At 45.9% G+C, this 15,692-nt stretch overlaps 1 protein-coding gene across 1 annotated transcript in view; it reads right to left on the minus strand.

The window, feature by feature from the left end:
- TRIM71 (tripartite motif containing 71) overlaps window positions 1-13,211 on the minus strand; it is a 51,582-nt gene extending 38,371 nt beyond the window's left edge. The window contains exon 1 of the mRNA XM_081882007.1: window positions 12,251-13,211. Coding sequence (XP_081738133.1) covers window positions 12,251-13,195 — 945 coding nt within the window. The 5' untranslated portion in view covers window positions 13,196-13,211. The remainder of the gene's footprint in view (window positions 1-12,250) is intronic.
- Between the last annotated feature and the right edge of the window lie 2,481 nt (window positions 13,212-15,692).

Below are 15,692 nucleotides of genomic sequence, written 5' to 3' on the forward strand. Positions count from 1 at the left end.
AGCTATAGGAAGAGGCCTTCTCTGTGGCTGTGCCCAAACGCTGGAATTCCCTTCACCTGAAAGCTTGTTTGGCACCCTCTCGACCTTCCATTGTCTGAACAAGATATTTTTGTTGCAGCAGACATTGGGCCTGTTGGGTTGAGTGGTTTTAATAGGCCAATTTCCTGCTTAGGTGTTTTATAAGCATCTCTGTGGCTGCTGAAAGCTTTACAGTAGCAATTTTTGATGCTATTTTTGAAATAGAATAACTTTTGAAATAGAATAAGAGACTGAAGCATATGTAACCTGGAGCGTATGCAACCCAAGGTACCACTGTATTCCTCACACCAGGGTCTTGGGAGGGGAGAGTTTGGGAGGGAGCTTCAGTCGCTACCAGAAACATGCAATTTTGCTCCCAGAAGGCTGGTGATTTTTACTAGAGTATAATGAAAGCTAGTTTAACTGTATTATCGCTGCATGTGCCACCAAAGAAGCTTATCCTGTAGTGTAGTTTATATACATTTTATAAGTTTCCTAAATAAATGCTTATGCACGCAGTCTGCCATTAGAAAACGCACACCTTTCTGAAGAGCTTACTTCTTCTTCATGTCAACACACATGCCAAATATTGACTAAACGGCAATAAAATCTTCTTTAAAAATGATCCCAAATTGCTTCTTTTATTCAGACAGGCAAGATCAGGTCCGTATTCAAAGAGTGATGAGAAAGTATGTTGCATTCCCAGTTAGAAACTGGTATCAAGAATGATAAAGGCTCATAAATACCTGAACTTAACCAGTCTGAGTTTGCATAATCTTCACAGTAAATGCGGGTGGGGGGGGTGTAAGAATAATCATCCAGTCAGCTGAGTCACCTCCCAAGCAAGCATGCCAGCAGAACTCAAGTCTACAAGTCTCAAACTGTCAATACTTGTTAACGCTATCAATTTGTTCCCTTTTTTTAAAGGGGAAGCAGAGGGGAGAAAATCAGCCTATGTACTTCTAGGAGAAGGATGATTAACTTTTAAATCTAATGTAAGCAAGATCAGCATTTGCTTCAAAAGGCACATGTGAGAGAGGTATCCTTCACAGTCTACTTGAAAGGAAGGTGGTATCTCTCAATAAGCCCAATCAATGGTTTTCTATCCGAGGCATTTATATTGGTCATTTCCCGCTTGTGCTGTATCTGTGTAAATCAAAAGTTGTAGCTTGGAAAGGGGGTGGGAGGTGGGGGTGAATCTCCATTGTGGAGATGAGTAGGGTTTCAAGTTGCCCTAATATGAGGCTCTACTATCTTGCTACGTAAAAAGTTTCCAAAATAGTGTAATAACCAGATTTAGAACATGCCAGGTCCACAAAAGCCTAACAAGGACTGCTTTAACCATTGGGAAAGCAGAATTTACTGTTCTTAATATGGAGTGTAGGATATCAGGGATAGGATGGGAGGAGCTATAAGCCATTAGAAGCCAAGATCAGGAAGCCAACACACCAAAGTTCACCACCTCAAATATTCATCTCCATTCTAAGATGAAGTCAAGGAGAAGAGACCTTCAGGTTAATCAACAAATCTGCAACAACACAGAAAATACAAAGAGGAGGATTCAATCCAGGAGATGTTGCCAGTATAAAAGGTAAAGGGACCCCTGACCATTAGGTCCAGTCATGACCGACTCTGGGATTGCGGCGCTCATCACGCTTTACTGGCCGAGGGAGCCAGAGTACAGCTTCCAGGTCATGTGGCCAGCATGACTAAACCGCTTCTGGCGAACCAGAGCAGCGCACGGAAACGCCATTTACCTTCCCGCCGGAGCGGTACCTATTTATCTACTTGCACTTTGACATGCTTTCGAACTGCTAGGTTGGCAGGAGCAGGGACTGAACAACGGGAGCTCACCCCGTCGCGGGGATTCGAACCGCTGCCCTTCTGATCAGCAAGTCCTAGGCTCTGTGGTTTAACCCACAGCACCACCCGCGTCCCTCACACTTCTCCAAAACAGTGTTTATTGGTTGGGTGATGGCAGCCTCAGCCCTAACGCAACTTTCATTGAACAGGTCTCTTCTCTTTCCTACATGAAAGCTTTGATAACAGGGAGGAAACGCATCTCCACCTATTTGGCTCCCTTTTTCCACACAGTCCACAGAGGACAACAGAACCAAATCAATTTCCTTCCCCCTTAAGCTTGAGTGGCAGAGTACATGCTCAATTACAGACTTCACCTGGTAGCGCTGGGAAATGTCCCGTCTGAAACTTTGCAAAGTTTCTGGCACAGAATATCCTTCTGACTGAATTGCCTCTACAAGAGAAGCACCCACTGTACATTACTGATTGGTGGTTGTTGCCAACACAAAACTGACTGGCACACAGTATTTCATTTTAACGCAATATTGACAATATTGACTCTAGAAATGCAATTCTCCCGACATATAGATATTTTAATGGAATGATACTTTGCATAATGAAAGATACTTTTTATTGGTTTTTCTATTCCTCGCCCTATGTTAAAAGTTAGAAATCTTACCATCTGCTAAGGTCAAATAACCAACCTACAGAAGGAATGGGGGTGGGGAGAGAAATCTAACTAGCATGTGCAAGCTTAGAATTAGAATTGGTTCTACCAGAGCTACATGCATCTAGATCATGGGTAGGCACACTAAGGCCCGGGGGCCGGATCTGGCCCAATCACTTTCTAAATCCGGCCCGCAGATGATCTAGGAATCAGTGTGTTTTTACATGAGTAGAATGTGCCCTTTTATTTAAAATGCACCCCTGAGCTGTTTGTGGGGCCTGCCTGGTGTTTTCACATGAGTAGAATATGTGATTTTGTTTAAAATGCATCTCTGGGTTGTTTGCGGGGCATAGAAATTCATTCATTTTCCCCTCCAAAATATTGTCCGGCCCCCCACAAGGTCTGAGGGACAGTGGATCAGCCCTCTGCTTAAAAAGTTTGCAGATCCCTGATCTAGATCAGTGTTTCCTTCCTCTTCTGTTCAACTCCCTAAGAAGAACTACAGCTTTTTTTATATATCTCATTGCCCCACCCCCACCTCAAATTTCACACGGGCAACATAACTGGATGCATTTGACAACCACTGGTATTCATCATTGCCACTACTTAACTTTCTAAGGAAATGCAGCTTCCGGGTTTCCACTTAGTACACAGTTAAGATGGCAGACATTTAGATTGTGGAAGTATACACAAGATACCAAGGTGACACAGCAGCAAACTTATTCACAATTTCAAGCTTTTTGTTTGTTTGTTCAGGAACTAAGCTCTCTTACCATGAACTTATAGTGTTGCATGAGGCAGGTTCAGAATACAGTACTAGGTGAGATTAAAGCTAGCTACACATCAAAAGGTGCAGGGAGCTGGGAGCCAACCCATCACAATACTTGTTTTAGTGCAATTAGCATACATTCAAGAGGCACAATTTCAGTGAAGATGCTCAAGCCAGTCCATTCATAAGTTTAAAAGGTCACAATAGCTCTGGTCCAAGCAGGAATATATACATTCCAGGAAGTACGCGAAGAGGAGAGTTTCCATTGTTTTAAAAAACACACAGAGAGAACTCACTTCTGTTTCTCGTTTTTAAAGGAAGGCTAGAAGAACGAAAATCCATGTCATTCTGAGAGTACAAATGTATCTAATCATGCTGGCTTCTAGAGCACAGCGTTTCCTTCGCTTTTCTCAAGAATTGGCACACAACAGGGGTTTTGCACAAGTTATTTGATGAAGTGCGTGGAACACAGCTGAAATGGATATCTGACACAGATAAAATTAATCAGGTTGCAAAATCCAAGCAATACACAATATTTTGCCCTAATCCCTGCTGCCATCAGGACTTTTGATCGATTTTTGCTCCTTTATACCTCAGAAAACATGCCAGCTTTTTCACCTCAAGAATAGCATAAAGCTAATGCATATATGGGACATATGAGAGCCTGGCCATCTGAAAAATTATTGGGAGTTCACACTGCAATCTAAAGCAACACAATGAAGAGCATGGGGAAGGAAAAAAAGAAGAAAAGGTGGCATATAGCCAAGACTAACAGAGCATGCCACAATAAAAATGATACTAACTCATTTCCAATATAGTCGTATCTTGGAAGTTCAATGAAATCCATTCTGGAAGTCCATTTGACTTCCAAAATGTTCAGAAACCAAAGCATGGCTTTTGAATGACTGCAGGAAGCTCTGCAGCCAATCGGAAGCTGCGGAGGCCCCGTTGGACATTTAGCTTCCAAAAGTAGTTTGCAAACCAGAACAGTCACTTCCGGGTTTGCGTCATTTGAGAGCAAAAACTTTTGAGAACTAAGCTGTTCAAAAACCAAGGTACAACGATATTTAACACAATAGGCCATGTTCAAATGAGATCCCTTTCTTTTAGGAAGCTAGACGACAAACTTTGCTAGAATGCATCTTTGAAAATACATCCTTCCTCCTTCATGCAGCCTACTCCCATTTCTCTCAGAAAGCTGTGGCATTCTTTACAGGTGCCTCTTCCCCCGTCACTCTAGGACCAAGAAGAGGTGGCAGCAATGCTACCAATTCTGCCTCTTTTACACTAAAAACATCATTTATATGCAGAAACTGCAAAATATTCACCTAGCACATCCTGGTGCTCTGCAGCTGTTTTGAACTACACTTCCATCAGCCATGGGTGGCGCTGTGGTCTAAACCACTGGGCCTCTTGGGCTTGCTGATGAGAAGGTCGGTGGTTCGAATCCCCACGACGGGGTGAGCTCCCGTTGCTTAGTCCCAGCTCCTGCCAACCTAGCAGTTCGAAAGCACACCAAAAAGTGCAAGTAGATAAATAGGTACTGCTTCGGCAGGAAGGTAAATGGCGTTTCTGTGCGCTGCTCTGGTTTCAGTGTTCCGTTGCGCCAGAAGCGGCTTAGTCATGTTGGCCACATGACCCAGAAAAACTGTCTGTGGACAAATGCCAGCTCCCTTGGCCTGTAAAGCAAGATGGGCGTCGCAACCCCAGAGTCGTCTGAGACTGGACTTAACTGTCAGGGGTCCTTTACCTTTACCTTTCCATCAGTTCCAGCCAGCACACGTTAGCTGGGGGATGATGGGAGTTGTAGTCCAAAATAGCTGGGAGCCCAGCAGGCTGCCCAAGGATATACAAGCAGTGTAAGCTTTTTAATCTTCTCTTTCACAGTTCAACCAACTTTTCTCCAGAAATCAAGTTCTGCATCCAATGTACTACCCCTCTAAAAAGTGGATTAAAAAGAGAGTATAAAGGAGAAACAGCATAACCTAGAGTTAAGTACAGTGGTACCTCGGGTTACATACACCTCAGGTTACAGACTCTGCTAACCCAGAAATATTACCTCGGGTTAAGAACTTTGCTTCAGGATGAGAACAGAAATCGTGCTCCGGCAGCGTGGCAGCAGCAGGAGGCCCCATTAGCTAAGTGGTGCTTCAGGTTAAGAACAGACCTCTGGAACAAATTAAGTACTTAACCTGAGGTACCACTGTAGAAGTATCACTATGGGTATTAAATTCACAAAGGAAATGCCCTGGCTTTCCAGTGAAAGAAAACATTTTTGGGAAAGGGAGCACGTTTCCAGTGGAAAGATTCTTCCACATTACAATGTTAATTTTAGATGCCTTGATTATGCGTTTGAAAGACAGGGTATAAATCTAAGCAATTTTTAAAAAATGAGCATGGTTTCAACAGAGAAACCATGAAAAGAAACAAGGCTTGGTGTGCATATTAAAAACCGACCTTGTGAATACAGGGCCAAAACTGGTTACTAGTTCCCAGGTACTAATCTGAAATAAGGCTAGGAGCACAGGAAAGTTAATTCACCTTAATAAATTTATGTGTCTCTGAACTCCAAAATAAGATTTGGTCTACATCCTAGCTCCATGGTACAGGGTAGGAACGTGCAGACCCAAGCTGCAGTTGCTTATTCAATTTGCTGATTAAGCTCCATTTTAAAACTTTCAGGCAAATAAGGAACTAGAAACTATGAGCCAACTTTAGCTACATGTTGTCGCTGGAAGATCCTCACTCAGAATCTGATTTACCGAGACAGATATGAGGCTTACTCTTTGAGCCCGAGGGAAATGTTTAACTCTCTCATTTTACACTCTATATAATCAAATTGTTACTTTTTCACTAGCTCTTGTGGCTCTTGGGGTCACTTGCTATGATAGCTGGCACCACGCAGTCTGTTGTTTACCTAAAAAACTTGTGTGTTTCTTGGGGGAAAGTTTGAACAATTCTTAAATTCTAGTGCCATGGTTTATGGCAAGCTGTTTCAGGAAGCAATAGTGCTGGGTAGGCATCCTTGCGATACACGCTGATCAAAAATGAACGAGGTGGCACAAGTTATCATAGCAAAACTGAAAAAATAAAAATCCATGCTCATGGATTTGAACTCTGCAAACAGTGCACAACAAATTCTGCATGGGACTTCTGAGATGTGTGTGCCCAAAATACTGTGGAAACCAAGATTCAAAACAGGGGCACAGTAACCCCATCATGCAACACTTCCATGAGAAAATATCGGAGGGTGGGTACAAGAGAGCAAGGCAGAAATAAATTTATTCCCCCTTCTTTGCCACTCCACTCCAACAAGAAAGGAAGAGAACAGGGGAGCGTCTTTCCAGGGAACATCTCAGGTTTTCGTTTTGAGACAGAAACACTGCCCTGCGTAGACCCAAAGCTCTGTCAAATCTAGGTAAAAAGCATTTGAAGACACCACAACTAGAACGCATCTACATATAGCTAAGCCACTGTGCAAGAATGCTGCTTAAATAAACAACATTCTCCTCCTCCTCCCTCTCCCCACCTTCACTGCTCAAGCTCTCTTTTAACTTACCCAATGCAATCAGCACAACTTGAGATAAATATGTTTGTCCCTTGGATTAAAGGTATCCTGTTAAAGGATACTTATTCCGTACCCACTGGCAAGCACAAAAATAGGAAGAAATGGAAACACTGTGGAAAACAGTCACGTACTACAGACAGAAGCTCTAGCAGACTGGCCAGGCTTTCTTATTACATTTATATCCCAGTCTTTCCTCCAGTGACCTCTCTTCTCCCCACTATTTTATCCTTACAACAACAGAGGAAGAGAAATTAGAATGAGGGCTAAATTATGCACACCTGGGCTAAGGTTGCCTGATGAGCTCCACAGCTGTGTGGACATTCGCACTTGGGTCATGCAGGTCTTAGTCCAGCACTCTCTAACCCACAGCCCTGTAAAGAAGAGTTGCAGACATTGTACAGAGACCAACAAAAGTCACAAACCTAGAGCATATGGAAAGTATTCCTAGTCCTTTTGTGCTAGTATCAATTTTTTGTTACCTTCTCTGACAGACTTACTAGGGGAAAAGCCTTCTATAGACTTGCATCTTGAGTAGACACTGATAGAACTGCAGTGTTAAGTAAGGAATATTTCCAACTCAGGCATTTAGTTGTGGTATTTTGAAGAATTGCCTTAGCATGTTTGGGTTTTTTCTTCTCTATATTGCAAACTTAATGGCTGAATTCTGCAGAATTGTTCAGTCTCCAAAATCAGGGACACCTTTCTCTTATTATTTTTAATTCTAATTAAAATTTTCTCCACAATTGTTCATTTGGTAGAACGAAAACAAGCTGTGAATTTACCATAATCTTTCTCAACAATATTAAGCATTCTCTAGGGTTTCGCTTTTGGTATTCAGAGTAGTCTCTCTCAAAAAAATGTTTAAGATAGACGGGATGTACGTCAGACGCATTTGTAGAACAGGAAAATGCTTCCTTCCCCCATTGCTGTTTTGATTCCCCCAAGTATTCCAAGTTTTAGCTCACCCGTTTAGCTCTGGATAAGGAAGTCCATCAGGATAAGCAAAGTATTTAAACTGATCAATGTGGCTCACCAAACACAGATCAAGCAATTTCTCTCTATTGCCACTTGAAGACATGGCAACAAATGGTCAGTGTTAAGAATTGTCAGCTCCATGCAGTGAACAGCTGCCAATGAACAGATTCTAAAAACTGGCCTCCACATGGCAGCTGTGATGGGAGCAGTGGCCCATCATAGGTTGTTTGAACATTAGATGGGGAAGGCAAACCTTAAAAATTAAAGAACGTTAATATCAGATTTGTATTGGGCTCAATATGGAACACAGCACATTCAAGTGCATTTTTTCCACTACAGAGTTAAAATCCTCTTTTAAAAATATAATTCTCTACATGTTTACCTGCAAAAATCTAACTGTATTTGGGGGTGGGTGAGCATACGCTTCAGAAAGCATGTTTAGGACTGCAACTTTAAAATATTACAGTGACAAGAGTTTACATCACTTATTCACCGATTATCTGCTGCAATTATTCTAGACAAGGTCTGAAAATCCAGAAATGGGACTTTTGCAGGAAGCAGGCAAGAGAAGCATGAACGCAAAGCAAGATGCAATGCAACTTAATTTTTCAGCCTGGTACAAGATCTCAGTATCATTTGGAACCTAAGCTTCCAACCTTAGGTTCAGTTACAACTTCACATTCAAAAAACATGCCCAATGCAGCTATAGCAACAGGTATTTCCAGTTTCTTACTGTGTGCCCTTTTTAAGGTAAACCAGTTTAAACTATAACTGAGAAGGTACTGAAAATATTTGCTGGGAAGAAGTGGGAAGAAGACATCAACAACTATCAGCAGAAATATTCCAAATACTTACAGCAGTAAGGAATGCTATTCTTGGTTGAGCTTTGCAGGCTTAAAAATTTGCATTTAAAGTTCCAAATGCCCTTCAGAGGTCCACAAAGAGACAGGAGTATTTGTTAAACATTAGAAAGCTCTGTGGGAGAACCAAGTGCTAATGAGGAGATTTTTGCATTTCCTCAAACCCTTCCTGAAAAAAAGCCTTCCTAAACGGTCCTTTTATTTACCAAATTCAGGCATTCTTTCTCATTTCCCCCCCTAAATAACCACACATAGAAATGGTAAAAAGTCACCCAGTTTCTTGGTATGAACAGGCTTGACTCTGCTAAGAACCAGTCCTTCTTAAAATACATAGGGGGGGGGGGTTAAGCCTAAATAGTGCATGTACATAGCAATAATCACGGGGAAACTTTGCCCACTCTGTCCTCAAGTCATGACTCTTATCTCCAAAGTAGTCAGGACCAGCTAAGAAGTTTGCTGGGAAGCAAGCTATCTTCTTAACAATGAAGCCAATGGAAAATTCCACTGTGGCACTACCGCCAAGAGGAATGTCGCAATGAGGAATGTCGGCTCACAAATTAAACTTCCAGTTCATGCAGTTGCTACTAGAATCTAGATTTTATTATTTGGGGATCAGAATGCCTACTTAATTACGACAGTAACAAATTGTTATAATATAGATTTATGCCAAGTACGATTCTCTTCTTTTAAATAAATAAAAAATGCTAGCACTTGGAAAAATTGCACTAAATTGAGATTATCAATGCACTGCAGACTTTTATTTATACATTTAATGCAACGTGATTATATGGCTATCCTTGCTTACAGGTGTAATTTTAAAGCGTTATAAAAATAAACGTATAGCAATTTGCTCTTGCTTTCTTATTTTGTTCCAACTATTGCTATTTTATGTTATGTGACTAATGGGAATCTTGCCAGAATTCAAATTTAAGGGCATTTGGGTCTAGCTTTTGGTTTAAATGATTAGTTTACTAGGAGTGCAATTCTAAACGTTATGTTTTCCTTTCATTTTATTAAGTGTTTGATCCTTCTAACAAAAAGTTTCTTCATGAGCAGCATAAAAGTCTCTCATCTCACTCAATATAGGAACTTCCAAAACAGCATATTACTGGGTGCTTTTCAACATCATCAGAAGTGAGAACTTTGACACACTACACAGCATTTTTATAATAGGAAATTGATTTTAGGTATTATCCAATGCTTAAGGTTGAGGAGACAACAAGCTCAAAAGCACCTCTCCTGTTATGCAATAATCTCAGGATCATTTCATTTTCATGTTTCCTTCCCAATCAAATAAACTCAACAATAGTGACTGCATTATTTTTGTTATTTTTTTCCCCTGCCCAGAGACCACCTCTAGACAACAGTGACAGGAATATTTTTGGAAACTGTGAACACTCTGTGTAGCATGATTATTATTTTTTGAGGGGGGGCTGCAACACAACATACACACCAAAAGAAGCTCACGTGACTTATATTTTCTTTAACTGAAGAAAAGTTCAAACAGTGAAGATTCTTGTTTAAAAATGAAAAAGAGCAAAAGTGAATCACCATATCAGAGAGAGGGAGGGCTTCAAAGCCATCTTGAAACCACATCCTCTGACCATGTAAGCCTTTGTCTATATCCCACATGTGCAAGAGCTCTAGCTGTTATGCAGCAGCGAGAAAGATACTTTACATATGCTCAGAGGCATTTGGGTCCATAGGTCAGCCTTGAGTCGTATTACACCCTGGCAAACTTACACACTCATTTATTTGCATGCCACAATCCTCCACAAAATCCACAAGCTAAGAGATGGTGACCCTTAATTCCCATTTCCATAACTGGACTTGTAGCATTTCCATTTTAAGAACCCACAATCTAAACTGCAGAGCGTAGACTGGCAAAGTTAAGTAATCTGCTCATGCAAACCACTATTTTCAATAAAACAAATAGGGAAGGGAATCCTGAAGGAGCAGCTTTAGTCCATCTCAGGAGACAATCTTGCAATGCTGGGAAGAGACATGGAAGTCACAAAAAGGAGCTTGCAACAAAGTGAAAAAATGTCTCCTGTTTACAGAGTTCACAGGGCTTCAATTGTCGGCTCTCACACTTGATTCTGATTTCAGTACTGTGTGTTAAACTTGTTAAATTCATGCCCCCCCCCCACATCACTTGTTCTTCAGCATCCCACGAAGTTTTGCTCTTAAGAGCTCCAACCATCCTCTCTTGCTTGCAGCACATGCCCCCCACCCAAAGCAGCTCTACTGCTTTGTACAGCATTATGGAGATTTACTCCAGTTAAGCGTGGACAGCTCCACGTGAACAAAGCATGCAAGACGCAGGAACAGGGAAGTAAAGGGCTGGAAGCAGCAAGAACACCGTGTAGGTGTAAAAAGGGGGAGAATTAAAGGAAATTAAGGTTGCCAGATGTCCTGGAAAGGAAGGGCAAACGCTCTTTTAAAAACCGCGGGGAGGGAGGGAGGAACTTGACAGCCCTATAGAAAAATAAATCCCATTTCAGTACAGCTACAAGACAATATCATGAGGAATAAATGAAGCTATACAATAAGGGGAATTGCCAAATGCACGGGAAAAGTATACATTTCCTGCAAAAGACAAGCGGAACTTGTAAGAACCGCTATAAATTCTTAACACAGCAACAATTTGCGCAGGAGGGACCCTTATTTCACAGCATTCCTCTTGAGGCTCTTATGGGCACAGATTCAAAAATAATTCCAATTAACACAAATCGGTTACACCTTAGCACCTTCCTGGAAGCCACAAGGCAGATCAGAGGGAACAGTACAGTGGGTAATTTGTTTCCTTTGATTTTCTCAGTGCACACTTGTGAACAAAATCCGGGTTGATAGTAAGTACAGAAAAAGGGTCCTATATAGTAGCAGCTGTGAATTTAAGTCATGCAACCTAGTGCTGTTAACCAGCAAAACCAAAACGGCGTTCAAATATGCCTCTTCTGTAGGTGCTCTTTAATTCAGATCGCTCCACCCAGGGTGGAAAGAGCACAGCCGCACATGATCTAAGCAAAGAGTAACACGTTTCCACGTTACATTATCTTCCGTTTAAAAAAAAGGCCCTCAAAAAACCCCCAGAACAAAGCAAGCAGCCATTTGAAGTTGATTTGGGGCAGGACTCCGGAGGGGGTTCTCAGATCAAGAAGCTGAATACACGGAGTTCAGAGACTTCATTGCTTAACTTAACCCAATACGGTTATTGCAAGCTGCTCTCTATCCAATGCAACTTACAAAGCCCCAAACATCAGGGCAGGCGAGGACAGTTTGCAGGACCCCTTGAGCCCCGGCTCCTCTCTCCCTGTTGAACTTCAGAGGCGGCTTCACTCCCCGGCCCCCCCCACCCGGTTCAACATCACTCCCACAAGGCGATTCGGATCAAGGCACAGGAGCAAACTCCTAGGGCCCCCCAATAAAATATTTGAAGGTGCCAATCCCCCCCCCCAAAAAAAGTTTCTAGGCACTGCCATTCAAGTGGTGTCTTGGGGTCGATTAGGCGAGGCGAGGAGTCCCTCCCCCGCCCCCCAATGCTTGATTTGGCCCCCCTGATTCGGATCAAGGAGTCGAGACGAGCCACTCACCTCGTCGTCGTGGTGCTGGCAGTAGTTGACCCGGTCGGAGAAGACGGAGGAGAGGATGGTGTAAGGCGCGGCGGAGTAGGGCTGGCTGAGGGCGAGCTGCGCGGCCGCCGAGGCGGGCCCGGCGCCGGTGGAGGCGGGCGGGCCCGGGCCGAAGCGCTCGATGAAGTGGTCCTTGGTGAGGCGGACGCGCTGGTGGGCGCGCACGCAGTTGTCGCACAGGTGCTCCTGGCAGTCGAGGCAGCGCGAGCTGGCGGCGTTGCCTTCGTCGCACGAGCTGCAGCGGGGCTCGCCCTGGCGGCTGTGCGGCCGTCGGAGCAGCAGCGACGAGCCGCCGCCGCCGCCCCCCGACGACGCCGAGCCGGCCACGGAGCCCGGCGACGAGCCGCCGCCGGCCGAGGCGCGGTGTTGCTGCTGCTGCTGCTGCGGCGGCGGCGGCGCCGGCTGCTGTCGAGGGTGGTGGTGGTGCCGGTTGTTGGTGCTGCTGTTGCTCCCTCCGACGACGCCGGGTCCGCCGGGGCGCCCGTTGTTCTTCTGGTCCTCGGCGGCGGCCGCCACGACGACCACGTCGAGCAGGTTGCTGAGGAGGAAGTTGGACGAGGGCAGCGCGTCCATGCCCGACGGCTCCGAGATCACCACCTTCTGGTCGCAGATGGGGCAGCGCAGCTTGAGAGAGTCCCCCGCGGCCGGGTGGCGCTGCGCCTCCAGGCACTGGCGGCAGAAGGCGTGCAGGCAGGGCAGGACGTGCAGGCGCCTCGACGGGGCGCACGAGGACGACGACCCCCCGCCCCCGCCGCCGCCGCCGCCCCCTCCTCCTCCTCCAGACGAGGTGGAAGTCTGCGAGGACGACGACGAGGTGGACGAATTGGACGAGACCGGAGCCGGCGAGCCGCACATCTCCTTGCACAGCGGGCAGATCTGGAAATCCGACTCGGGGAACGAAGCCATTGGGGATTGCGGGGGGGGGGGGGTCCGGGGGAGGAGAGAAGGGGGAGGGGCACCGGGCTAGCAAGGAGGCCGCATGAACCCCGGCGAGCTGCGGAGACCCGCTTGGCGAGCCCCGGTGGGTGGCATCAAGGAGGCGCGGTGTGAGGGCGCTGCTCCGAGCTTCCTCCTTGCGGGTTTGGCGGGCCGGTGGGTCTGGCCTCTCCTCCCTCCTGGCTTTCCCGTCCGCCGCCCTCTTTTAAGCTCCGTCAGGGCCCGGGTCTCTCTCCCTGCCGCGCCCCGCGACTGGCTGCGCGCTGCTGCTGCTGCTGCGTCTTAAGCCGTTTCCGAGCCGCCGTCGCGCCTTCCTCCTTCCCTCCCGGCGCAGCGCTTCTGGGACGGCGGGGCGGGCGACCGAAGCTTTCCTGGTCTGGAAAGTGCATCGGCGCCTTCGCGTTGAAATCCAGCGCGGAGTGCACGTCGCCGGGCGATTATTATTCCTCCTCCTCCTCCTTTTTCTTCGACCAGGGAAAAAACAACTAAATAATGGGGAGGGGGGAAGAAGTCTCTGAACCCAGGACCTCTTTCCGCCGGTCTCAGAAGATGGAGAGAGCTGGGCCGAGGGGGGAAATGTCGATGGAGAAGAGGGAGGGAGGTCTTTGGGTTCACTTCTTTCTTGAGAGACTCCGGGAAAGGCGCAAGTTGTTGCCCAGACAGGCTTCTCCGGCCCCGATCCTCGCACGCCGGCCCCGCCACCGCATGTCGGGAGAAGCTGGAAGGAGAGAGAGATGGCGATCCGGCTGGCGCAGCAGCTTCTGGGCAGGCGGGCTCCCCAAAAGAGAAATGGTGTGTGTGTGTGTGTTTGTGCGCGCGCGCGCGGAGAGGAAGGGAGGGGTGGTTGCGAATGAATGAAATGAATGAATGGAGCGGAGCGCGCGATCTTACGCTAACGAGCTTGGCGTCTTGCCTTTGGTCCACGCCTTCCGCAGGTCTCGGGGGAGATCGGGCGATCGCATCGATCAGGTCCTCGCCTAAGATCTCCCGGAAAAAGAACACAAAACCCCAGCAACCGCCCACGCGGTCTCTCTCGGTCCTCTCGGGCGCACACGCGCTCAGACCGGCGAAAGCCGGGGAGAGGAGCAGCAGTAGCGGCAGGTCCCGGCCGGCCGGCCTGAATTATTCATGGGGGGCGTATTATATTCACTCGCGCAAATTGGAGCGACGCTGCAATGCTATCCGAGTGGCCCACGCTCACCCAACAGGATCCACCCACCCCCTTCTTCGTCTGCTCTCTCGTGTGTTTTTTTTCTTTTTTAAGCGCCCGAGCCTCGTCAGTATCCAAGATCACATTTCCTTTGTCATTGCGCCCCTTCGCGTGGTCTTCTGAGGGCGGTGTGTGTGCGCGCTTAAAATCCTCTTTCTTAAAATAAAATAAAAATGGTGCTTTCTGTCCTCAGAAACTCACGGAAACAGAAAGGGAGAGCCGGCAGCGGGTTTGAATTAGCAGCAGTTACGCAGCAGCATGGAGGTCCCGCGAATGAAAGACCAAATGCATTTGATTCCAACAGAGCCAGCGCGCTGGAGAATGGGTGGTTTCTCTCTCCCCCTCCTGTTTTATTATTTTTATTACAGTAGTATTATTATGATCTCCACCACCCGGTAGATTTAGGGGAGCAACGTGGTTCTTGCCGGGCGCCGATCTGCTCGCATTCCTGGTCCGCCTCTTTCAGGATGCGTGTTATTGAAACTGATCCAGAGTTCGGAATCCTTTTAATCTCCAAAGGAGCGAACTCACTTCCGCCTGAGCGCAGAGGGGGTGGCTAGAGGGAAAGGAGGGGGGGGGGTCTCAAAAGCAAACAGGAAACATTAACCCTCTTACTACCGCTGCCTTTTGTGTGCTGTTGGCTCTTTCCAGCGCAAACGGGGAGGTTCTTGAAGCTTCTAGTAGCCAGGCGTTGCTCCACGACTGGAATAAAACTTGCCTTCTTTTAATTCGCTTTTCCCTAATTTTTTTTTTTTTAAACTGAGATAGCCGGGATGGGAGGATTAGGAGCTGGCATCAAGGCGTTAAATTAGCTGTCCCCCTTCCCCGTCCAATTTTAAATTTTTGTTCTTGGTTTTTCACACACCCACACTTTTATTTTATTAAAAGTTGACGCCACCCTCATTGTTTACTCAGAAGTAAATCTTGTTAGTTTTCCAGCAAACTTAGTCTCAAGTAACAGTGCACAGGCTGCAGCTTAAAGGCACCAAGGAACCAGTTTTATAGAGGGTTTTGTTTTAAATGGAAAACAACACCTTTCAAATCCCTTCCATGTTAAAGCACATGATTCTGTCCTTTCCAGTAATCTATAGATATGTGTTTCTGAGGAAACTCTTAATAGCTACAAAATAGCTAGCATTTATGAAATACATCAGTAAGATCTCATATTTTGTGGGGGGGGGGGGAGGGCAAGGGGGGTTAATAATTCAGTCAATTCCATGCAAGAAGGCTTCTGCAAATTTGTGTTATTCTGAAATG

This window comes from Podarcis erhardii (assembly GCF_964252035.2).
Source record: "Podarcis erhardii genome assembly, chromosome: 12".
In the NCBI taxonomy this organism is placed as follows: Eukaryota; Metazoa; Chordata; class Lepidosauria; order Squamata; family Lacertidae; genus Podarcis; species Podarcis erhardii.